Source organism: Marmota flaviventris, chromosome 14, assembly GCF_047511675.1.
Source record: "Marmota flaviventris isolate mMarFla1 chromosome 14, mMarFla1.hap1, whole genome shotgun sequence".
In the NCBI taxonomy this organism is placed as follows: domain Eukaryota; kingdom Metazoa; phylum Chordata; class Mammalia; order Rodentia; family Sciuridae; genus Marmota; species Marmota flaviventris.
In genome coordinates this window covers 20,181,034-20,206,928 of record NC_092511.1, presented here as the reverse complement: position 1 = coordinate 20,206,928, position 25,895 = coordinate 20,181,034, and the positions used below count along the sequence as shown (strand labels likewise).

The following is a 25,895-nucleotide window of genomic DNA, read 5'->3' as shown; positions in this document are numbered from 1 at the left end:
TCATTTCACCTGAGGATCTAAGGTGCTTCTTGGTAGCCTCCTCTGGAGGGCAGATGCCACCCCACAGGGGAATACCCAGGGAGCATGGCATTGAAGTTTGTATGGTCCCTGCCACTCAGCCCAGTTCTCATGGCCCCAGGAAAGTGGGCTGGGCCACAGGAGGGGCTGTGACTAAAACCTGGAAGGTATTTCACTAAACTCACCAGGAGACACTGGAGTATCAGACAGAATACTTTCATGTTGCAGAATGGAGTGTGGCACTGAATGGCTGTGGTGTGGGGACAGTCCTCAGTAGGTGAACCCTGCAGTCTGAGCAGCAGCATGGATGACCCACCTGTTCGGATGATTGTGGGAGAGGATAAGTCACCCCACCCTTCACCTGAGCAGCTCTAGCCCCAAACAGCAGGTGGCAGGATGCTTGGGTCTCATGGCACTTGCCTGACCCCTGGTGTGGGTGCCAGCCCAGGAGCCAAGGAGGTAAATGGTGGCTGCTCCGTAGTGGTTTAAATGGTACGAGACCCTTTGGGACTCCTAGAAAGATCTTGAAGAGTGATTTTAAAAGGAGAAGAAACAATGAAATACTGTTTCATGGATTCTGGGGACCTCCCATTTCCCTGTGCCTGGTAGGCATGGGCATAAAGTTTCATGCTACCTGCCACCCTATGAACCATTGCTTGGGCCAGCAATATCCTGTGGGGGCCTCGTGGGGAATTGTTACATCCACCTACCTTGAGTCATTCAGCTTTGAGTGATGCAGGTGGCACCACGTTACAGCAGCATGGGTTGAGGGGACAGAAGGTGATCAGAATGACTGGTGGCCCTCTGACAAAGAGATATGCCTTCTACCCTGGCCATCAGAACAAATGGGTATGGGTGGGTTTGCTTTGCTTGCCTGGTGGGCCATGCATGTTTAATATCTCTTCAGCTTATTTTTTAAAAAAATTTTTAGATGTTGATGGACCTTTATTTTATTCACTAATTTATATGTGATGCTGAGAATTGAACCCAGTGCCTCACACATACTGGGCAAGCACTCTACCACCAAGCCACAACCCTAGCCCTGTAGCTTATTTTTTTTTAATAAACATTTCTTTGAGACAAAATGGACATATAAAAATTGCACATATTCAATATGTAAATTATTTTTGAGGTGTTGGAAATCAAACTGAGGGCCTCATGCATGGTAAACAGATCTCTACAACTGAGCTACGTCCTTAGCCCTAGAATGTAGAATCTGATAAGTTTTGACAGCTGTATATACCAGGGAAACCATCACTACAATCAAGAGAGTGAATGTATCTGTCACCTCGAACCTGTCCTTATTCCCCTTTTGAGCTCCTATCACCTCTGTCCCTCTAGAGTGGTTTTGTTTTCTTGAGCTTTGTATAAACAGAATCCTACAGTTATGCTTTTTAAAGAATTGTATTATTAACATTATTAGTATTATCATTTGATGCTGGAGACTGAACCCAGGGCCTTGCATACCTGAACACATGCTCTACCATGGAGCTGTCCCCAGCGTCTGTGCTCTCTTTTGTCTGATCTCTTTCATGCAGGATGATGGCTTTGAGGCTCGTCCATGTTGTTGCCTATGTCCGTAGCTCATTCTCATACAAAGAATAAGCATCCTGAACATGTATGCCAAGTTCGCTTATCCTTTTACCTGTTGAGGACCTATGAGTTGTTTCCAGTGTGACCTATTCCAGATAAAGCTGTCTAGCACCAGCCAGGGAGTTCTGAAGTCCTGGTTCTGTTGCCCTTGCTAGATGCCAGTTCCTTCCCCTCTCTCAGCCTCCTATTCCTTTTGGAAACATAAGTATCCAACTCAAGTTCCTAAGGGTCCTTCTGGCTCTGATAATTGGCTACCCTTGTGTTTCTCTATTGTTACCATATCCCATGCCCACCTCAGCCTGAGGGACTCCTATGACAGTGGAGCCGATGGCAGAAGCTGGCCCAGTCAGGACCTGGGTGCTCTGAGCACCACATAGTCCAAGACTCTCCTGAGCCTGAGGGGTGAGTCTCTGTAACTTCTTAGCACTGGCAGCCTTAGGGTAAGGAGTTTGGAATTAGAAAGCACATGCAATATTGTGTATGTGCATGAATCCCCTTTTACTACCCCAAGAGATGTGTCTCTGCCTGGTGCAACAGCTGTACCCCGCATTGGCAACAGAGAGCTGACCTTCCAACCCCCTCAACCAGAGGTCCTGGCAGGTGGGGTAGAGCTGGATGTGCCTACCCCCACTCTCTCCCACTGACACTCACCTTGTGGCTGGCTGGTCTCCCTTCCTGCTTAGCAGCATGCCCTACTTAGACCCCACAGAGGGGTCAGCCCATCTGTTCACCATGATGAGGATGAAGGGGGTGGGGTGGCAGCAGCTTCCCATTACAGCTCTGGTGCCAGATCTGGAAGATTAATCCCAAATCACTCAGGTCTCAGGAACCCTGGAGTGGTTTCCTCCTGGCCTGACGTCATCCCACCAACCTGCTGCTCTGTCCTGTGGGTCAGGAAGGGCTTATGCTTACCCTTTCTTCCAGAGGCTTCTGAGCAGTTTCCAGAGTCTCTAATTGCCAGGGGTGGGATGTGAGAACCCTGGGAAGGTAAGAAGACAGGCAGCCCCCCAGAGCCAGAGGATGCAGTGGCCCATGTGGAAAGTAGAGCCACTGTAGCCTTAGGTTCAAAACCTGGTTCTGCCATTTGGGCTTGTGAGGTGATTTCCCTGGTCTCCAATGTCCTTCCTGCTGGATGCAGAGAATTATGTCTCTGCCTGCAGGGGAGTTAGCAGGATTTGGTGTCATTCCTAGCCCAGTCTCTAGCATATGATTCTTAAATATTCTTCACTCACTCATCCCAACCCCGACTGGCCTAAGAGCCCTGGTCCTCAAGCTCCCTATGGCAGATCTCAACCCTTAGGGCTCCCTGGAGGGCCTTTGCATACGTCCTTCAAGGTTGGACAAGTCTGAACTGGAAAGGGGCTGGCAAGGCAGAGCCCCACCCAGGAGCCAGGATGGGGTGTCGGACTGGAAGATCTCAGGGAAATGTAGCAGCCCAGATAAGGCAGGGGCAGTTGGTGGGGAGGAGGGGAAGGCAGAGCCAGGCAAGGGAGCACCTGCTATTTTCAGTAAGTTCAAATCCTCAGTCCAAGTCACTGACACCCCAGGATGAGGGAGCTCTGCGAATGTGACTGGAGCCCAGTCACCTGCCAGCTTTGATTAAACAGACAATTTTAGAGCATAGATAAAAGGAAGTGGTGAGTAGATGGAGCCAGCAACAGTTCACCAAGAACATGCAGGAATAAATGTCACCCTGAATTAAGGGCCCTCTATCGCGTCCTGTCCTCTTTGATACTTTCATCATCAAAGGCTTGAGTAATGGCACAGAAGGTTGGATTATCAAATCAGTGGATGAGGTGGGGCTGGGAGAGGGGAGAAATCAATTTACCATGAAGCCAGTCTTCAACACGGGGATGTCACCAAAAGCCTGGCACAGCAGCAGTGGTATAAGTGTGCGGGTGTGCTGTGTTGTGCCGACACGGGAGGAGCCGCTGCTGAGCTCCAGCATGGGAGAGGCGGGGCTCGAAAGGGGTGTAAATGGGCACCGAGCTTCTCTCTTGCCCTAGAATTTGCCACCAGAACATACAGTCAAGGACAAAGAGGTGTCCCCGTTCTCTGCCGTCTGGATCACTGAGAGGGAGGAGAAAGGATGACTGAGGTTGAGGGTTGTCACTGGGGGAAGACTCCAAGACAGGCTGGGGCAGCAGGCACCCAGGAACCAGGCATGGACTCTGCAAGGAGGGCACGTGGCTTCTTCTTCCCTGGGCAGATTTCTCTGCTGATGTGAGCTTGCTCCTCTCCCTCTGCCTGGGACCGAGGGTAAGGAGCAGCAGGTAGAGGTGGCAGGGCTCCTTGGGGGCTCTCTGCACTCCCACTATCTGGGATGGTCAGCATGTGTGCATTGTCTGTGTGCCAAGTGGACACTGGGAAGTGGCAGAGGACTGGCTGTGGGGACCAACAGGAGCAGAGCTGAGGGGACATTGGGTGGCCCCTCTTTGGAGCAGAGCCAGGAGAGACTCCTGCATGGATCCTCTGGATCCCAGTAGGTGTCAGTATCTGGACCCTGGCCATACCGAGGGCTCCATTGTCATTTTTGTCCCTCTCCCTGATTGGACTGTGGTATGGTCTGTCCCAGGAACAGGGAGACTATTAGCATTTGGTGGATTTGAGACTGAAGTTTTTAAGTGGGTCAGACTGGACTGGATTTCTGTACATCCAAGAGAGACCACCAATCTTTGAGTCTGGCCCTCAGTGTCATTTAAGAGACAGGAATGGGAGAGTCAACTTAGGGTTGTTAAAGATCCCAAGGGAAGGAAAAAACCTATTTCTTCCTTGGGGTCCAGTAGGCTCAGACTGTATGACAATCCTGTCACAGGAAGCGTGGGCTGTGAGGCCTTCAGCTGCCACTAACAGAAAACCCATTTGGGTCCGTCTGCCACCTGTCATCACTATGACAAGAGGTGTGGAGGGCAGGGCTTCCTGGGTTTGTTCAGTCTTTCCATCTCTTCCCTTTGCCATCTTCATTGTGTCCATGATGCTTCCCCTCATGGTTGCAAGATGGCTGCCTCGGTTCCCAGACGTCACAGACCTGGCAAGGCCCAAAGCAGAGGGGTGTGTCCTCCCCCATGATATATTTTAGGAGGAAGGAAGCCTTTCCCAATGCGTCTGCTCCACCAAGACATTCCTGAAGAGCCCCAAACCAGAATGAAACATAACCCAGCCTTTGGACAGGCGTTTGAGGCCACTGTGATTGGTGGAGTCCTTGGGACTGGGTCAGGGGAAGGGCGAACACCTAAAAAATGTCAGACCTCAGCAGCAGGCAGAAGAGTATAGGATGGGCTCTTGATTAGTAACCAATGCCTACCATAGTAGCAAGCGCGGGAGGGTTGGCCGCCTGAAAGTCTGAGGTGTGTTTGGGCGGCATTAATAGAACACCATCCACAGCAGAGGGAGGGATGGTCACCCCCTCTTTACTGGCTGGATCACATGTATATCAAGCCACAGGAGCAGAGGACTCTGAAGGTCTTCCTGTTAGGGGCACCAGCTGGTGAAGGGGTCTATAGGTGCCGTCACAGGAGGTGTGGCTGAAGAGCTGGGGCATTTAACCTGAGAAGGCTTGGAGGCACCTGGCCGAGTGGAGGGAGGGCTTCTTGAATTCTTTGAATGATGCCATTTGCTCTCTGGTGACAGCCTCAGAGGCAGATCCACACTAGAAGCAGCTCTTGTCTCAGGAAAAGGGAGCCATTATGGCCTTTAGAGCTGCTACCGGGGCTGCTCAGTAGGTGTCTTGTGAGAGGACAGTGACCACCCTGTAGGGGAGCTGCTGGGGGGACCCTGCTGGTGTGGCTGGACTGCATTCCAGGCCCAAGGTGCAGCGCAGTGACTGAGCTTCAGTCAGAGGGTCCTTAAGGACCACACCCTTGACCTCTGGCCTCTCCTCTAGAGAGAGGTGGGCAAGGACGTGGATGCACAGTACCCTGGAAGCCAAAGTGTCCTGGACTTTTGTTGGACCTATGATTAAGTCAGAATGAGAGCTTGTACTACAAAGATGGGGGGTGGGTGGGGACCAAAGAGAGGTCAGAGCGCAAACTGGCATGCCAAGCTCCTCGTCCTGTTGTGCCTCTAGGCCCCCAGGTTGGACCTGTTGATCTGATTGGACAGCGTCCCTTGAACCCTGATTCTGGGTCCAGAGCAAGCCATGGGTCTTTCTGCCACTCTGGCCTGGCAGTCAAACCAGAGTATTCCAGTCAGGGATGACCTGGTCACATGTGCCTTCCTCCAGGGAACAGGAACTATGGCAGAGTGTAGATGTGGGGAGCTCGCTCAGGTCAAAGGCATGACCTTTCCCCAGGAAAATTTGTCCCCTCAGTTGAAGGGCAGGGGTTGTTGGCTGGACATTCTGTTGCTCTTGATCTCATGTCCAGGGCTCTGGGGGACATGGGGGAATGTTTCTAACTCCATGTCTCCTTTTGCTCACAGGTTCTGGGAGCCAGGTCCACTTGAACCCCTCCCAATCCAAGAGGCATGGCCAGAGGACTGGGAGGCTGTAAACAGTGGGACACTGGCTGTCCTGGAGTGCTTGGGACCTGGATGTAGTCCAGCCCTGCACACCAGTCACCAAGGAAATGCTTGGGACCCTGCTCAGCACCTCATATACAGAGTGCATTCTAGCAGGACCTTGGGCTTCCTGACTGTAGTTTTGTCATCTGTGCAATGAGGACATTAGTTCTCACCTAAATCACAGTGCTGTCCTTATGGTTTAATGAGGACACAGCATGAAAGAGCTCCGTACAAGCAACATGGCATTAATGTAGATTCTTGAGGTGGGTTCGGTCAGTCACTGACCAGAGAGTGCCATGCAGTTATACCATAGCATCTACCCTAAGGATGGCACCGCCCACAGGGCCCTCTCTGCAGCTGGGAGACTGGGGGTGGGGTGTGTGAGTCTCCCAGTGTTTGTCCAGATGTGAATGTGGTAAATTTCCAGCGTCAGAGTGACTCAACCACAGAGATTAGCAGCTTTCATTGATATCAGAGTCAGAGAAGCCTGGGCCCTTGTGTGTGTGTGTGTGTGTGTGTGTGTGTGTGTGTGTGTGTGTATGAAAGTCAGGATATGTGGATGCTAATCCTGGCTGCACCATTATCTTGCTTCATGACTTCCCCTCTGTGAACCCAAATCCCTTCCCCTGATACAGTGGAATTGGACTAACAATCTAAAGTGTGTGTGTTTGTGTGTGTGTGTGTGTGTGTGTGTGTTTGCAATTTTTGTCGAGGGCGATGGTATCTGGAGGGATGTCATCTGGCTGTCAAGGCCCCATCTGGCTGGGCGGGAGGAGGGCACTGAGTCTACCCTAGAACAGGCTTTTCAGGGCCTACTTGGGAAACAGGGTCACTAAGCCTCCTAACCAGCACCCAGCTTTGAGATGGAGAGGGAGCATCAGTTTTAAGCTATTCAGTGGCAATGATGAGGCCAGAGTTGGGCGTGGTCATCTGTGGGTAGTTGCTCTTTTCTCTGGCCATATGTCCATTCTGAATACATCTTTCCCTGGCCCTGAGACACCCCCGCCCCTGCCTTGGCTTCCTGAGATGAGTTGTGAGGAGGCTGTTGGGGTTGGGCAGAGGCTGTAGAAAGAATTAAATAACCCTAAAAGTGGGAGTGAGAGGGCCTGAGTGGGAACATCTTTTCTCAGCTCTGTCAGAATCTGCCATCTTGGCAGGATGGTGTGTTTAGATCAAGCGTACCCTCTCACCTCGATTGTGAATAAGAAGCGACCACTGTAAGAGAGGTCTACAACTTCTACCAAACCTCTGCTCAAGACCTGGGCCATCATGAAATAGTACCCAGTGAGGAGGGTGAGGACACGTGCTTGGTCAGTGCAGCCACTGGGCCTGGGTTTAGACACTAGCTTTGCCACCAACTCACTGCCTGATCTTGGGCCAATGGGCTGCTCTGAGCCTCTATTTGATCTGGCCCATAATTGAGCATCACATATATATTTGGGGTTGTCACAGATGCACTGACAAGCTAAACTCCTTCTAGGACCTAGGGCAAGGAAAGAGGGAAGGATCTTTTCATAAATGAGATGAGCATTTCCCATAAAGTGTGCTCAGGAAATCCAGGACATGGAGAGATGTCATGCATACAGAGGCTCTGATGCCTGGAATGAGTTTGGAAATGCTGGGCGAAGCAAAGTCAAGCAGCATCGTGCTGCGGGATTTTCATAGCCTTTATTAAGCTATGAAGTCTCGTGAAGCTCCATGAGAGGATGATGAGTGCAGTGTTTCCCCAAATCGATTTGGCCCTTTCCTAGGAGGCATACATAGGACATATTTGGGGTAGAGATACCACTACATCCCTTTCTCTCTTGACTCCCAGGAAGTGCCTATCTCCATTGAGGCTCATCCCAGTGACCAAATCCATGGGGATTTGGTGTATTTCTGCCTAATCCTCTCTCTGCAGTGCTGGTTATCTATTCTCGTGTTGTTGTGTGTCTATCTTTTAGTGCGGGAGGCCTCAGATGCCATGTGGAGTGAGGAGGGCGACACCAATGTCATCCACGGATAAAGAGCCCACTCTAGAACCATGGGCAATTCTGAGCTCTAATCACCACGGGCGGGGACTGGAGTGCGGTTCCCTTGGGGGATCCTCACAAGGTCTGTTTGTGATTATTTTTCGATGAAGAAAGGAGGGCAAGGGTCAGCATGTTGCCCAGCAAGCACTTTTAAGAAATTAAAAGTAACCTTGTGCTGTCACCGCTGACCTCCAGAATGAACCAGTTTCTGGTCTCAGTGCCTTTAACTGTTCTAGGAAAGGCAGAGGCTGTTTGTGCCACAGGTCGTAAGCCCTGGATTTTGATGAGGTGGCCTTGGGAGTGAGTGAGCCAATGGGGAATTAAGCCCCAGTTCTGCTGTGGCTACCCTGATCCCACAGGCCACCTAGGAGCATGTGCTAGAAGACTGCCTATGGCAGCAGGGAGCAGGCAGGAGCACCATCACGGGGAAGCTCCTCGTGTCCTGCCTCTGCAGAGGGTACAGGTGCCACCTCTTTCTGCTTGAATCCTGAACCCCTTAAATAGGTCCTTCTCTTGTCTGTCAGTTGTCCTATGTGTGAAAGAGGGAGGATTTGGAGAAAGTGTCCCTATTTCATCCCCTTATTTCTCAAGTATACTTCAGTTTGCACATAGCAAAACCACTAGCAGATGGATAAGTCACTTGAGTGGGTGATGACCAGCATTTTATAACATGCAATAGAATAGGATTTACATATTTATTTATATGTATTTTTTGTACCAGGGATTGAACTCAGGGACACTCCACCACTGAACCACCCACCCCACCCACAGCCCTATTTTTTTTTTTTTTTTGTATTTTATTTAGAGACAGGGTCTCACTGAGTTGTTTAGCACCTTGCTGTTGCTGAGGCTGGCTTTGAACCAGCAATCCTCCTGCCTCAGCCTTCTGAGCTTCAGGGATTACACACATATGCCACCATGCCTGGCAAATATTATTTTATGAAAGCTAGATAGGGGGCTGGATAGGTATGTAGACTGTGGTGTTAGATGTTACTGTGGATTGTGCTCCTTGAAATTTGGAAGCCACTGGTTAGCTAACTCTGGTTGCTGGCACCAGCTGGCCAGGGTGGGTCTGCTCCCTGGGTCTGTTCTGGGCTCTGAGGCCCAAACCTAAATCTGAGGTGTAACCTCTAGATCCAGAGAAAAGATGTACCCTGAAGAAAGGTGTTCGTGATATGTCTTCTTTGAAAGAGACATTTTTGTGTCAATCAGGTCATTGAGGCAGGGAGTCCACTGAAAGAGAATGGCATGTCACTCCTAGCTGACAGTGTAGCTGGGGTATGTCCAGCCAGGCTGGACACTGCAGGCTGTGTGAGGAGAGGGACATGGGAGTGAGGATTCTCAGTTCTCCTAGGTTGCCACTCATGGTTGTATGACTTAGGACAAATGACCTGCCCTTCTATGAGCCTCAGTTTACTGATGTACAAGGATGGGGAGATGTCTAAGCTCTTGTTCTCATAGTGTGTTCCAGGATGATAGTAAGAAAATCTGGATCTTCTGAGAAGTCCCAAAAGGGAAAGGAATGCTCCCCATTAGGCTTCTCCCCAAGGCCCGCAGACCAGTCTGATTAGCCTGAGGCGATCAGTTAGGTGTGTTTGTAGACCCGGACTGGGGACCACGGGGTGGCTGCCCTCTGACTGCCGTAAGGGTTTGTGATAACAGAAGAGCTGGAGCCTGACCCTGGTCTCCATGGACAGCATTTATTAGGCGCCATTCTCAGTGTGAAGACAGATAGGCAGGGGAGCCAAGGGGAGGCCTGGCAGCCACAGCCTGGGGAATTCAGGGGCTGCCCGGGTGGGGTGTGGGTGTGGGGACATGTCACCCACACATATTGCATATTCTGTGGCAGTGTGCCCAGGCATAAGGCATTGGGGAAGCAGAAAGACTGCCTGCGGTGTGTGTGGGGTGAGACGGGGAAGTGACATTGGCCTTCCAGTTCCCTGGAAAGGAAAGACCCATTTGGAGACCAGCAGGCTGCCGTGCTCTGCCCCAGGGCCTGCTGCCTCTTTCTCCACCATCTCTCTGCAACTTTGGTTGTGGTTCCCTCGGGTCTGACGGGACTTGACCCCTCGAGGGCAGGGTCACACATAGGACAGAGGCAGCTAGCACTGTCCCCCACCCCCAACATAAAAACAGAGGGCACTCTTCTAGGCCCTGGGCCCCACCCCACTTGGCACCAGGGCCAGGTCTTCTACACTGAGATGGGATCACAGACAGGCCGGACTTCTTCCCTCTTGGGGTTCCCAGGGCCTAGAGGACATTGCTGAGTTGGAGCTTGAGGCTGACCATCCTTCAGGCCCCTCTCTCCAGCTTCACTGAATGCCAGGGCTGACCTTGCTCAGCAGAGTTGAGGAGCTGACCCTGGAGCAGCACGGGAAGGCCGAGCTGTGGGAGGAGAGGTCCCTCACCTCCACCTTGATGCGGTCCCAGCTACTCTACCAGCTCTAGCTGTGGGGAGAGTAGAGGGCATGCCCCCACCCACCACACTCCACCTGAGCCTCTGAGTTGCAGGTGGGGCAGGCAGAGGGCACAGAGGTCTAAGCCTCCTGCTCGGAGGAGTATTCATGATTTTGGCCATAGCTTATCAGTAGCTACTTGGGACACAGGTACCCACAATGGCTGCTGCGGGGCTAGGGACGATGTCCCAGTAGGACAGCAAAGACAGGCTGTCTTTGCCTCTCTGCCCAATTTCCAACCGCCCAGAGCTGCAGTTCCTGACCTAGTACTGCTTACCTTGGTCCCAAGGACTTTCCTGCTTGTAAGCAGGTAGCCCAGAGACAAGGGCCCCTTCAGAGTTCCTGTCTTGGGACAGGAGTAGCAGAAGCTGAGCATCAGCAAGGTCCCTGCCCGGGGCTTGTGGTTCTGGTTTAAGCCTCGGCCGCCCACAGGATGCTGCATGTGTGGGGCAGGAACCTTGCTTCTAAGCTGGAAGGAACATCACTCAGGCTATGACAGGCAAGGGGGTTCTCGTTCCCCTTTGCCTTTTGCTCTCTGTGTCACCTTGGGCAGGACACTTCACCTGTGTCCTCGTCTATGAAATAGAGACAAGAATTCCAGCCCTGGTGAACTATTTGGAGTTTTGTGAGACTCAAACGAATGAATAGACAGATGGGGTTTGGGGAAGCTAAAAACCCACTCCACAAATTTAAGAGTTGGTAATGAGTAGCAGTAGCAGCCAGGGGTGGCCAGTTGGTGTTCTGTTCTGGATTTCAAGGGCAGTGTGTGGAAGGCTGGAGTCCTCCCCTTCCCCCAGAGAGTGCACTAGAGGCCACTAGGTCTACCCACCCGTGCCACTGCCCTGCAGCCCAAAGCCCTAGAGCCTTTCCTCCCCTGCTCCCCTCTCCCCCTCCTGCCACCTGCCTGTTCTTTCTTTCTGTCCTGCCCTCTGGGGGCTAGCTTTAGGGGCTGCTGAGGTTTCCACTTTCTCCATAAGGTGAAGCCATGCAAAACGACACAGAAGGTAGTGAGAGGCGGGGAGACACAGCTGGGGATGAGGGGGTGAGGGGTGGGACTGAGTGGGGGTGACCTGGACAAAGACACCTTGGCTTTTGAAGCCAAGGGATGGTGGGAGACCCGGCAGGACAGAGGTATAAATAGAGAGATGCAAACCAACGTGGAACACTAAGTCCCCTGGGGAGGTGGGGGTCTGGGTACCAGCAGGGCCTCTGAGGACTGGGGAGCTTCTTAGATTTCCAAAAGGGTTGGGAGGCTCCCTCTTAGCTTCTGCCTTCCCTCTAAGACCCCCCAAGTTTCACATTTCTTGGAATATGCTGGGCTCGGATGGGGGCTCCAGGAGTCCTCAGAGCCCGGTCTCCTGCCGGCTGGTGCGAGCAGGCACAGTTGGAGTTGGGGAGGTGGGGGACAGTGGTGGTGGGGGACTGGGGGCATCCCAAGGACCGAAGGCGGCTGGTGGGGGTGCTCCTGGCCGACCCCCCTCCCCCCGTTGCTCTTCTGGTCAGGAGCCCCGGCCCGGCCCCCGCTGGCAGGTGGTCCAGGCCCCGCGGGGGGGTTCATACGGAGCTCCTGCGCTTCATGAGGCTGCGGAAGGTGGACAGGCTGTGAAGGCCTGTGGACACCGAGCTGATGGCAGAGCGCTGCGTCCCGCTGCAGAGGCAGCGGTGCGAGTGGGTGTCGCTGTAGCGGCCGCCCACTCCGGGCGAGGAGTGGCTGTGCTCCACGCACGTGTCGGACGTGGACAGGTCCCGCGGGATGATCATGGGGATGGAGTACTGCAGCTTCTCGCGGCTCTTGTACCAGAGGCACGAGCACATGGACTGGAAGTGCAGCACCTCGGCGTACACGTTGCGGAAGCCGCTGCCCCCGGGGGCCGCCGTGGACGAGGCGGTGTCCGTGGTGTGCGCGCTGTCGCCGCCGCCGCCGGTGCCACCGCCCAGGCAGCTGAGGCCGCCCAGTCCGCTGCCCGTCTGCCCATTGTGTGTGAGCAGCGCGCGGTGCTCGGCGTCGCGCTTCTCGTCCTCGGCGTTCATGGTCATGAAGCGCAGCACCACGAGATTGAGGAAGGCGCCGATGACCGTGAGGCCCGTGAGGATGTAGACGAAGCTGAAGGCCACGTACTGCGGCTGCGTTTGCAGCGCCTGGTCCTTCTGCAGAGCCACGTAGTCGCCGAAGCCGATGGTGGTGAGCGTGATGAAGCAGTAGTAGTAGGCCTGGAAGAAGGTCCAGTGCTCGTAGTAGGAGAAGGCGGCGGCGCCGATGCACAGCGTGCTGATGCACGAGAAGAAGCCGATGAGCACCATGTTGGCCATGGACACATCGGCGCGCCGCATGCCCAGCCCCTTCTTGGCACGGTGCAGCAGGTACCTCACGAAGGTGTTGATGCGCTCGCCCAGGCTCTGGAACATGACGAGTGTGAGCGGGATGCCCAGCAGCGCGTAGAACATGCAGAACACCTTGCCACCATCCGTGCTGGGCGCTGCGTGGCCATAGCCTGGGGAGAGCGGGAAGAGGAGAGAAATCACAGGCTGTGGGGCTGCCTTTCCGGAGAGCCTCCTCCTCCTCCTCCACTTCCCTCCCCATCCTGCAGATCCTGGGCCTTTCAACCCCCGTGGGCATATCTGCGTTCCTATGCAAGTCATCTTGTGACAATTTCAGAAGGCAGGTAAGAAGGAAGAAACTGGAAGGGCCCCTTAATTTCTTCCAAGATCACACTGTTTGGAAGCAGAGCATCCTGGGTCTGACCTCGAATCTGCTTGGCTTCAAAACCCAGGTGGTTTTATGTAGCTGGAGAAGGAGCTGGCTCTCAGAACTCCTAGAAACTGTGTCCAGAGGCAGCTGAGGGAGTGTGAGTACCAGAGTCACTTGAAGACTGGGTTCTAGTTTAGTGCCCCCACCCCCGTTATGCTCCCTGAGCTCTTTGGACCTTGACTATGAGGGGAGGTGTTTGGACTGAATGGGTTCTGACAACCTGGGATTCACTGTGGAGCGAGGGAAAATGAGGCAGGGACCAGCCTTCGATGATTTCCCTGCTGCCAGCCAAAGCTATGGGGGTGGTAGGCCTCTGGGGCTTCTGGCCCCGCAGTGGCCGAGAAAGAGAAAGGAGACCAACTGCCTTGGCCTTCCCAGACAGAGGAGTAAGTGCTCCAGGTCTTTGAACTCCCAATCTGGTATTGGGGCCTGGAGTCTTCCCTGGTCTTGGCCCCAAAGTAGGATATGCCCTCATGGGGATGTGACATTACCCTTGGCCAAGCAGGAGCTGAGTGTCCTTCCAGGTGTGTTACTGTCACTAACAAGGCAGTCTCTGTAAACCCCACCCCCACCCCCAGTTCTCACAGAGTCGGGAGCCAAGCAGAGGCAAAGCCTCCCTTTGAGCCAACCATTGCCTGGTTACCTGGACAGAAAATGACCCTGGATGGGAACTTAGACACTCTGGGCACAAGTTCAGGCCCTGTCACTAGTGGCTGTGACCTTGGGCAAATTACTCTCCCTTTCTGATTATGTTTTTTTTTTTTTTTTGTAAAATGAGGTCCACTGGTCTGAACCTCTGTTTTTCACCAAGCTATGGAGGTATTGATTTCTTTTATTAATAGAATTATGCTAATAAAATAATGCTGGCAGCATTTCCAATTTTGCCTTTTTTTGAAGCCTTAAGAAATCTTAACCAAATTCTTCTTGTTCCATGCAGTCCTCCTGGATTCCTCATAGCTGAAAGTGATTTCTGCTTATTTGAATGGAATTGGTAATGTTCAGCTTTGAACTCTAGGGCCCTGGATGACATACATCTAAACACTACCTTGTGGGGGGTGTCACTGGAAGGCCTGTCATGTTCCTCTCTAACTCCCACCTCCACATTGTCAGCCACACTGCCCCCATGGGGACCCAAAATACACTTGATGTCTAAATTGCAGGGCAGGGGAATGCATGCTTTTGTATCTGATCTGCCCTGACGGTGGAGTGTGTGTGTGTGTGTGTGTGTGTGTGTGTGTGAGAGAGAGAGAGAGAGAGAGAGAAACCTCTCTAGCCTTAGTTTCCATATCTGTAAAATGGGGCTAATGAGTCACCTGCTTTGGGGAGGAATAAGTGCAATAATGTATGTGGCGCACTTAGCCTAGTGCCTGGTCCATATCAAGTGCTCAATAATGGCTCACTGATGAAGAACGGATGAAGTGCCAGGTGACTCTCACATTTCCAAGACAGCACCAGGTCTGGGGGCAGCTATGTTCCCGTTAAGCTGGCATCTCTGCCAGCCTAGGGCCATTTGAATCTTAAAGCTCAATGAGGTCTGGGAACAGCTGCTCAAGGTGTGTGAGGTGTGGGGCTGCCCTTAGAATGGGCTCCCCCACCCCCACTGTGGCATCGAGCCAGTGGCTGTGTCCCCTTTGTCAGAGGCCTGGACAACGGAGCTGCTGAGCAGCGGTCCTGGCCCATCCCTGGCCCAGCAGGGTGAGAACAGATTGTGCCCGCCAGCTCGGCCGCAGCAGCCAGACCACAACTCACCTCGACAGCTGTGCAGGTCCTGAGCCAGAGCTGCTGCTTATCCTGTCCTTCAAGTCCCCAAGGCCAGCACTGCACAGGCTAGAGGGCGGGTGCAGCACTGGTGACAAGACTCCACAGGGAGTGGGGAATGTGGGCCTGGCCCTAGCTGTGTGGCCTTGGGCAAATCTCTTTCCCTCTCTGGGCTTCTTTGCCTTGTAATACTGGGCAGGGGTTGATCTAAAGCTATTAATTCCCGCCCTGGCTGCCTGCTCGAGCTGCACTTGGGAGTAAAGAAGATACTAGGCGTGAAAGTTCTTCGGAACTAGGTATGAAAGTGCTTTGGGATTGTAGAGTGTGCACTGGAACCAGCGTGATGGGACCCTGGGGGAGAGTGCCTGAGAGCTAGTCCAGGGAGCAGGGCTCTCTGTGGGCTCAGGGTAGGGGACCCCCGTCTACCACCAACACCATCCCCGCCTCCTCGCTGGGCGATTGTTCATAGACTGTGTCTTCTCTGGGCCCAACGCCTTTTAGGAAACCCAGTGGCCACCTGCCCGGCCCCCTCACTGCCACCTTTGCTCACAGTGCCTGTCTTCACTGCTACTGCCCAGCACCCATTCCCATGGGGCCCAGCGTTCACAGCGACAATCCCCCCCCCCACCCATGCCCTCCTCCTGTTGAACTTAGTAACTCTCAAAGCAAGTGACTCATGCAGGCCTGACCAAGGCTCTTACCAGGACACAGCCACTGCCCTGTCCAGGGGGGCCCTGGCCTGGGTGGGCCTGCCCCTTGGGGTCAGATGTCCCCAAGGGTATCACTTCCCACTGCAGGCCAGGGCTTATCAATCAGAAGATCTGACTCCTCGGGGGCATTGTTAACTTAGTCCTCAGAGGCTCCTAGGAGGCCACTGTGGAGACCGGCTCCACTTCACAGTTGGGGTCAGGAGGCCTGGAGAGGCCTTGTGAGCTGGCCAAGCCCACCCAGCTGTCCTGACTCAGTGTGCACCCCCAGGCACTGGAGTCAGTGTGGCACCGTAGGAAGGGTGACCGGAAGGGCGACCGAGGAGCGTCACCCTTGGAGCCTCAGCCTCAGGTGCTGACTTGAACAGGACGCAACAGAAGGGGGAGGGGAGAGAGATGGCCAGGGAGACGGAGGCCTCTCTAAGTATGGGGTCCCAGGTGAGCATGCCCCGCCCCTTTGCCTGTTCCATGTCACTGGGTGAAAGGGCAGGGGATCTGGGAGGACCTGCTGACGTGGGTGCCCAGCTTGGAGGACGGCCAGCCGGGGTGGAGCCACTCCCAGGAGGCACCGGACTTCTGGGAAGTAGCTGGGAGTTTGGCAAGCCCCATCTGTTGCCAGAAGGTCGGCCTCCGGCCTGGTCCCTGCCCACGTCAGGCTTGGCCTTGCGAGGGAGGGGGTAAGAGGTGTTACCCATCTCCTCCTTGCCCAGCCCTGGCTGAGGGGCTCTGCTGTCCCTCTGGGGCATCCTCTCTCACAGTACCTCCTGGGCTGGGCAGTCAGGATTGACCACGAGACACTTGCTGCTGCCTCTCTGAGTCCTCACCCGGCTGTCTCCCATTCCCTCACTCTGTCTCCCTTCCTTGAACCCACCATAGATTTAAAGGTTCTCAGAGCCAGACAGGCTCTGAGTGATATTTAGTTCAGTCCTTATATTATACAGATGAGGAAATCAAAGACCAGAGAGAGAAAGCTACTTGCCCAAGCTCACACAGCTGGTAAATGATAGAGCCAGGACTATAACCCAGGATACTTGATTCCAAAACCAACATTTTTTTTCCCTGATCTCTGGCTCATGGGTAACCAGAGTCAGTTCATTCAACTAGGGCCAGCAACTCCAACTTGGGAGCAGCTTAGCTAAGAGATGGCTCTGGAACCTGGCTGGAGAAATAGAAATTGCCTTGAGGAAGCCAGGTGACTGGACATAAAAATTAATTATATATCTGGGTATGAGAACTTATTATTAGTATAAATATTTGAGGGTGGCGAGAAACTAAGAGATAGGACGGGAACTCCAGGTGGCTGTTCTTTTCTTTTCCTCCTGGCATCAGCAAGGAGCTCAGACACTGGCTGTCACCATCTTCCGGGGTCATGCAGAGCCTGAAGGGGTGCATCTACCACCCCCCCTCCCCCGCTGATCCTTCTCGCTCTGTGGCCTGTTTCCTAGTCAGAGCACAACTAGCCACTCTGAGCCCTTGGCAACGGCCTTGGCTGGGCGGGGCTGGGCTGCCTGCTCCCCACTGGCCTCAGATGCCTGCTGGCCTGCTGGCCTGACCTCCTGCCTCTGGCCTAGCTGGTCACAAGCCCAGGCTGCCACCTGCAGCCTTGGGTGGAGGAAAGCGCCTGGGGCTGGGAGGCAAGGACTGTGTGTCTCACTGCCCCTGACTAACTTCGTGTCTTGGCCAGTGCCTTCCCCTCTCTGGGCCTCAGTTCCCCTCATCTCAGTGTCATGGGCAGAGAGGAGGCTCCCACCTTCTCTCATGGTATCAATGTATTATCTTCTCTGTTCCCCTACCCATTTGTAGAGCCAAGATTTTGAAAAAGTTTCATTAATGAAGTACCATGTGTTAATCAGTACGGTGTTGATACTACGTAGAGCAGACACTGAATACATGATTATTAAAGCCATAATGTATTTCTCCATCAAAATTAATTAAGAACACATCTGCTTATAGAACATCTGATTGGCATGGGATAATAATAATGATTCCATGAGACTGACTGACTTAATTAATTGTTATATGTTTGAAATACTGAAAATAAGGAGGGGATCTCCATAGTTTGGTAAGGTAGTTAAGAGCCCAGGCTTTGAAGCTAAATAGCTTTTTAACCTTGGCCAAGTTTCTTAATTCTCTGTGCCTCAGATTCCCCACTTATAAAATGGCCATAATAATATATGTACCTCATAGAGTTCCTGGGGGGATTTAAGCAGACTTAAAATGCTTAGGGCATTGGGATCCATAGATATTAATTATTAATAACATCAACAACCCACGATCAGTCTTTCCCAAGGATAATTCTCTGAGATATCAGTTCCATGGGATGTTAATAACTGTTGGTTGAGAAAAGGGTTGCTTGGTTAAATTAAATTGGGGAAATGCCGGATTAAAGAGGATTTGTCATTTGATTTAAGTGTAGGCTGTGTCAGCGCCAGCCATGTGTTAATGTGCAAGGCCAATGGAAGCCAGGGGAAGCTGCTAAATTTCCTACTTATTTGATCATGGACAATTTTCCTCACAGTGCATATTGCTGAACAAGCATTCTTTGGAGCACAGTTTGGGAAACACTCTTCCTTCACATCCAGAGCCTGTAGGGTCCTTCTTCCCGTTTCTGACTTTGAGGTCCTCTGATCTCCATCTCGGGGTGGATTAGAAACACAGTGCTTGGCGGTGCCTGGCCATATCCTGTCTCCCTGCAGACCTAGTTATCTAATGTAAATATGGCCCTGGCTGGGCTAATGTTTGTCCTGAGGGAAGATGGATGAGGTGACCTATGGCCCAAGACACCCAAAGGCTTTGAATTCTGGACTGATGCTGGAAATGGGGGAAGGGCCTAGCTTTGGGGTGCTGCCTGGGCCCTGTGGGGCAGCCAGCAAGGAGCGGGGGCTCCAGGGAGGAGAGGAGGGTTGGGCTCATCTGCGGTGGGGCAGAGGGCAGCCAGGCCTGAGCTGAGTGTCACCTGGGAAGGGCCTTCGAGTGCTCTGCCTCCTCAGGGACAGAGGCATGGAGCAGAGCTGCCTTTAGTCTGGAGATGGCATCAGTGTGGAGCTGGGAGGTGGGACTGGGGGCTCCTAGGTAGCCTGATTGGTGTGCTAAAGGGGGTGAGGGAAGGCATCCGGCACAGGAGCTCAGGCCTCTTGGAGGCAGAGGGCAGGGCTGCTGGTCTGGGGCATTGGTAGGGGGGAGTGCAGGTGCTCTCCCTCCCTCTTGGAAGATCTGGTTCAGGAACTGCTGGAATCTTTCTCCCAGTGCTGCAAGTCCCCTTGGAGTTCCACACAGGGCCTGTAGGGGGCAGTTGCTAAGGAAATATTGTTCAACCCCAAAGGCCAAGGTTTTGGAGGACTTTGCAGTCTGAAATGGCAGAGAGTAAACCTCCCGGCAGACACCCAGAGTGGGAGGGGAGGTGGCCATTAGCAGGAGGTCCTTTGGTGACTCATAGTTCCTGCTCTTGCTTTGGTACCCTGTCCCCTTCAACTTTAAGGCCTTAGAAGGACCCCCCCCTCCCCCATGGCCTGGCCAAACCCAGAGCTGGGCCTGGGAAACCACAGAGCCTCGTGAGTTGGGGTGGGGGTGGGGGTGGGGACCAGCGTACAGAACTGGGTCTGGAGTTTGTCGCCCTCCAGGCCAGAGCTCCCAGGAAGGACAGCTCTGAAGCCCAGCACCCATCCCCTCGCTCAGCCCTGCCCCTTCCCAAGGCCTCTCTTCCCATCTCCTCTCGTGGCTCTTCCCCCCACTCCGAACCAGCTTGTCTGTCCCTGCCCCTTCCTTCCTCCCGGATTCCATTCTCTCTCTCCTTAGCTCTCTCCCATCCGCAGGTGCCCCCTTACTGATTGGGGGCCCTCTGGTGTAGGACAGTCTCAAGGCCCCCAGCCCCCACCTTCCCTGGGCCCACGTGGAGTGGGGGAAGCTGAGAGGGAGGGTGCTGGTGTCATGGAAAATCCCTGCAGCAGCCAAGGTCAGTGTTTGCAGACACAGTCTGGCCTGGAGCCAGGCCTGCCTCCTGGGCCAGCTCCCTCGGGCCTGTCCCAGAGGCCGGCTTTGTGCAGGGACCTCAGAGGCACCCAGAGCTGCTTTGGGTGCCTGCCACAGGGACCTCAGCAGCGATCAGTGGTGGAGTATGGAGACAGTACAGTTCAACTTGCCCATTTTATAGATAGGTAAACCAAGCTCATAGAGGAACAGGGACCAGCCCCTGGTCACAGCAAGTTGGTGATGAGCAAAGACTGGGTTGCAGGACCTTTGTTCTCTTTGACTGACCCATGCTGTGAAGGAGAGCCTTCTATAATCTGTTCTACTAGGCCAAGGAATAGGGAAGGCTGGGTTTAAAATGTCCATGAACTCAAGGCTAGTTTGAGGTTAGGCTAGACTCAAGGCCAGTGATGTGGCCAGGAGAAGTAGACCAGATGATCAAACCAAGGTGACCTCAAAACATTTCCCATCTGGGAGTAAATCACATGAACCCTTTCAGTGGAAGCACTTTGAAAACTTCAAAGACCCATCTAAAGCCCAGGTTAGCACTGCCCGTATTATTCAAATGTGTGGCAAAGTTGATCAGTTTTTAGGTGGGGTCTGAGATGAACAGAGGAGGGCTGGAGGTGAAGAACTTCAGGGTGTCAGGAGGGCTTCATGGAGGAGGGTGCATTTTCCCTGAGCTCCAAGGGGCTGATGGAAGATGCAGGACTGACAGGGAAACTGCTGCGAACTGGACACCTATTGGTAGGGACAGAGAAAACAGGCGGAGGTGTTTTCATATGTCGGGCTGGGGGGACCTGCAGGATCTCAGAACGGCAGCTTCCTGGTGCGCGAGAGCCTTACAAATGCATCTATCAGGGGACCCTGCAGTGCCACTTCTAGGAATCTCTGCTGGGAAAAAAACCAGAGATGGGAACAGAGATTTATGAACAAGGATGTTTATAGCAGCATTTTCATTGTGAAAAATTGTAAACAGTCCAAATGTTCACCAATAGGGTTTGGTTAAACATATTAAGGTATATTTATGGGGCAGAATATTGTGCAGCCATTAAAGTGCTGTTCCTGAGGAGTCTCTTAATTACATAGAAAACCTCATATCACGTTAAAGATGGGAGGCACAACCCTTTCTGTATGGTGGGACCCCATACTAACTATATGCATATAAAAAATGTATGTATACATGCATACCCGCAGCAGAAGGAGCTAGGAGGAAATATACTAAAAGCTCTTGGAGTTTATCCTGAATAATGGGCTCATGATTAATTTTAATTTTCTTTTTATACTTTCTACGTTTTGCAAAAATTTTATTACTTTTATAAATAGAAGATGATGAATATTATAAACCTAACAACAATACAAATCTTCCTGCTGGAGCAAGAAGTTCTGTTGAAAAGTGAAGGTCATTGAGGAGGGAGAGGGCTCAAATTTGAACATCTTTGAAAGGCAGGTTCAGGGTAGAAATCTTACCTGGAAGGCAATGGGGAGCCATTGACAGCTCCCGAGTAAGGGAAGTAGGTGCTCAAAGAGGTGCTAAGATGAATGACATGGCACCCCTGGGTGGGGGCAGGGGCGACATTGGGAAATGGGGGCAGGAGGATTCATTAGGGGAAACTTGGCATGGCCCAGTTGTCAAGGGCCTGGGTGTGAGCTAGACAGAAGCAGAGAATTCAAGAGTTCAGGAGGAGAGAGTGGGGGGCGGGTGGGGAAAGGTAAAGAGAGAAAAGAGGAAGGGAAGAGAGGGGAGAGAGAGAACACAGTGTGGGGGACACCTGCTGATGTGGTGGCACAGGCCTGTCATCCCAGTGACTTGGGAGGCTGAGGCAGGAGGATCACAAGTCCAAGGCTAGCCTCAGGAAATTCGTGAAACCCTGTTTTCAAATAAAAATAAAAAGGACTGGGGATGTAGCTCAGTAGTAAAGTGTCCCTGGATTCTATCCGTGATACCAAAAAACCAAAACAAAACACCAACCCACAAAAAACAAACAAAACCCCAAACCCCAAAACAAAAACCAGTGTTTGGGATGCCCTTGTATTTATGGGTGAAACTCCCTGCTCTACGGGTGGAATTTTTTTGTCTCTTTTGTTCACTGGTATGTCCCCCACACATAGAAGAGTGCTTGGCTTAGAGCCTGTGCTTGATAAATCTCTGCTGATTTATTGAATTAGGGGGAGGTGGGCATCCAAGACAGACCTGATGTTTGAATGGGATGGAAACAGGGAGGATGAATGGAATGCGAGGCCCCAGAGGGAAGTGGGCAGGAACACACTGCAGGGCAGGATCCTGGGAAGGACGCTGACCTTGGGCCTTTGGGATCTGCCCTAGGGCATGGTGTCACGGCCCAGACCTGTGTTTTGTGTGTCCTTATGACCAGTTGTACATGGTATTTTTTTTTTTTTTAGTTGTTGATATTTATTTATTTATTTATATGCGGTGCTGAGAATCAAACCCAGTGCCTCATACATGCCAGGCAAGTGCGCTAGCGTTGAGCCCCAGCCCCAGCCATGGACAGGGTATCTTTGAGTTCAGAACAACAAATTCAGATTTGATGTAGTGCAGTTTTAATTAAATAAATCTGCCAGGGACAGCCTGACATTGAGAAGGAACTCTACAACCCAATATAAAGTGGACTTGCCACAGTGGACAGCCCAGGTAGGGGTCCAGAGCCTGGACGCCTGAAATCTCACCATTTGGGCAGAGTTATGGGGGAGGGTTGGGTCACAGAGAGGTGATGGTGCACAGGAGTTGAAGAGAACCCAACTGGGAGTCAAGATGCCCTGTGTGTGCCCATCCTCACTTTGCCTCTGTCTTAATGTAGGACAGAGGTCAGCAAACCATTTTAAATAAAGGGCCTGACAGTAAATGTTTTGGGTTTCCCAGGCCATATGATAGTGTCTCACAACTACTCAACTTTGCCACTGGATCAAGGAAGCAGCCATAGAGGCTATGTAAACAAATGCACATGGCCTTATTCTAATAAAACTTTATTAGAAAAATAAACAGTGGGCCAGATTCAGCCTCAGGCCCTAGTTGGCCAAGTTCTCTTACCTATAGATGGGATATTAGATTAAAAGTTCCCCAAGGTCTCTCTGGAAAGTTATATTTAGTATTTAATAAATTGTTAGCTCCTCCATGTCCCATGCACATGGGAGAGGGGTGAGTTTTGAGGAAGACCAAGAGCCCAAACCTGTCTGTGGGATTGGTCCTCATAGCTCTTGGGAGGACCCATTTCCACATTATGGATACTTATGTTCTTTTCCTACCTGACACACTCCTATTCCTCCATCAAAACCCACCTCAAAAGCCACCCCCTCTGGGAAGCCTTCCCTGAGCTCACCCACCTAAATAAATCAGTGCTCCTGGGGCCCTTTGATCATTACTCATCATCCTTCAAACATTCATCCATTCATCTTGCTGACATTTTTGAGTCTTTCCTATGCACTGTGCTCCAAGTAGAGTAGTAATCGTTCCTCGTATTTCCTCCACACCAGCCTCCATCACTTACAAAGCAGTTTCTATACATTCCACTGTTGAAGTTTGCACGGAAGGCCTACACAGGAGGTATTATTTTTACCCTGTTCTATGGATGTGGAAAATTGAGTCTCAGAGAGACATTTTTTTTTTTTTAATCTCAGGCCACAAATACTGAAAGTTAACTTGAAATGCAAAGACAGTCCCCCTTCCTCTGTTCTTGGCTGCTCTAGGACCCTTAGCCCTGGGACAGAAGTCAGAAGACCTGCAGTCGGGTTCCAGCTGTGCCACTGTGTGAGTGTCACAGGCAAACCACTGCCCCACTCCTGGTCTTGAAGAGGTTGGAGGAGATGTCCTCGGGGCCCATCAGCATTCTAGGATTCTGGGCCATCATGGGTGCTGCCATCTGTCCCCTACCAACAGTGGAGAGAGAAGCAGAGTCAGTGGGAGGGTCAGTCAAGGGCCCCTGGGCCTGTCAGATGCTCAAGCAATGCACTGGGCCTTTGGGTGCACATTAGACCACGGTTCTGGTTGGCATTGATGAGATGCCATGGAGTCAGTGAGGGCCTTGGGAGGGTCTGATCAACCTTCCCCCAGCTGAAGCAGAGGGGCAGCTGGAGTTTTAGCTTCAAAACCGACCCCTTGATCCATCTCAAGACAACCTCCCCACACTGCCTGAGGCGCCCAGGGCCAAGGCTGGCCAGGGCACTTGGACAATCTTGTCGGCCTCAGTTTTCCCTATTGCCTGCCCAGCCCCTCCTTCTGATCCTGGACCCTGCCTCCTGGGGCCTTGAGTTTCTGCTTCCTTTTGCTTCTTCAGTGACTGATGCGTCTGAGTTTGGTCTCCTGTTGGTCTTTCTGGCCTCTGAGCCTTCTGTGGGTGGGGTTGGCTTCTACTTCTCAGCTGCTCAATACCTGGCATACAGTAGCAGTAGTGGTGGTGGTGGTAGTAGTAACGGTAGGAAAGCTCATGGTTATCAAGCATGTGTCAATAAATGCTTGGTGCCTCAGTGTCTGTCAGGCACCGTGCTAAGTGCTTTACACATGATTTAATCTTCACGGAAATTTTATGACAGGGGCATTATCTCCACTTTACAGATGAGAAAACTGAGGCACAGTTAGCTTTCATAACTCACTCAAGCCCACATGGCTGGTGAATGGCTGAGTACAAGTCCTTGTTTGGGCCTGTCATCATGGACAACCCTACCAACGTCAGCAGAGAGCTGCTGAATTCTGGAAGCGGGGGGTCCTGGGTTTCCAGCGATAGGGACTGAGCTGAAGGGCTGAATAACTCAGACAAGGCCACACAGGCATGTGGCAGAACCAGGCCTTCCTAGGCCAAGTCCTGTTCTCTTTCTTTTTCATCTCAGTGGCCTCCTGGGCCTCTGGATGAGGTCAGGGATCAGGCTCATCTGAGCATGACCTTCAAGAGTCACTGCTCTTAAGGCTGTCCTGGGAAAGGGGTGACATGGGGTGGGTGAGTGCTTTCCACTTCCATTCCCCCAGGCCCTTCCTACAGTGGCAGGGCTTGAGAGTGCACTGGGACTCCTTCACTGGTCTGAGCCAGATGGCAGGAGGTGGCAGGCTGAGGCTGCCACAGGCTGTCAGGGATTTCATGGCTGGCCCTGGAAGAAGACAGCCAGCTCTGGCAGAGAGGGTTATGGTGCCCAGGGAGGCTGAGCAGAGAGCAGGGACCCCTGGAGCTGAAGGGCTCAGGTTTTGGACAGTCTGTAATGCATGATTGTCCAAGTGTACCCTCTGGAAAGTCAGTGAGACAAACATGACTTTGTTCCTTCTGAGCTTGTCTTAATTAATAAATAGAGCCAACATTTCCTAAGCACCTACCACTTTGTGCCAGGTGCTAGGCTAAGGGCTGAGACCGGATAGCTGGGACTGGCCTTTTGGGAACAGACACCAGCTGGCTGGCAGGTGGGAGAAGCCCCAAAGTGGAGATTTGCCCCCGGATGTGCTGAATCTATGTGGGAGCTGGAGGTGGGTGGCACTAGGTGAAGATGGGACTGGAAACCAGCACGGTGAAAACAGGTGCACAAATGTGCCAGCCTCTGTGGCTGGGAGCCTGGCATGCTCTGCTCCCAGCAGCCTCCAGAGATGGCCCTGGACATCATTTAGGGTCAATGTGAACACCTGGTTGGTGTGTCAAAGCCTCTGGGCCCTGGATGTAACTACAAATTGGATCAAGTTCAATGTCTGAGGCCATACTCTCTTTCCCCCTTCCTTCCGTGTTGTTTGTTTGGTTGGATTCACCATTTACTATTTGTACAAAATCCACTTGATTTTGGAACAGTTTTAGATTTACAGAATTATGGCCAAGACCTCCCTTCCGCGTTGGAACCTCAGCAGCTCTCCTGCACTGGTTACTGCGTGCGCCTCCCTCCCTCCATCACCTTCTCTTAGGAAGCCTTCCTCCTACTCTGGGTCCCTGAGCGTCCCCTTCTGCCAACTGCCCACACAGCATCCTTCTCCGCCACACACTTGGCCTTTCTTGGCGACGTTGGCCGACATAGCATCACAGCAAAGTCTCCATGAGCAACGATCCTTCTAGTCCAATCTGCATGTGCAGTGTGGGGGGCCAGCTGGCCCCTAGCACAGTGGGCGTTTCTCACCTCTGGACTTCCCCCCATGCCAGCTAAGTCTGGGGCTGCC

At 52.5% G+C, this 25,895-nt stretch overlaps 1 protein-coding gene across 1 annotated transcript in view; it reads right to left on the bottom strand.

Moving 5' to 3' along the window:
- Positions 1–9,802: 9,802 nt before the first annotated feature.
- Kcnk3 (potassium two pore domain channel subfamily K member 3) overlaps positions 9,803–25,895 on the bottom strand; it is a 35,687-nt gene continuing 19,594 nt past the window's right edge. Inside the window, exon 2 of the mRNA XM_027933538.2 lies at positions 9,803–13,071. Within this exon, the coding sequence (XP_027789339.2) occupies positions 12,134–13,071 (938 nt within the window). The 3' untranslated portion in view covers positions 9,803–12,133. The remainder of the gene's footprint in view (positions 13,072–25,895) is intronic.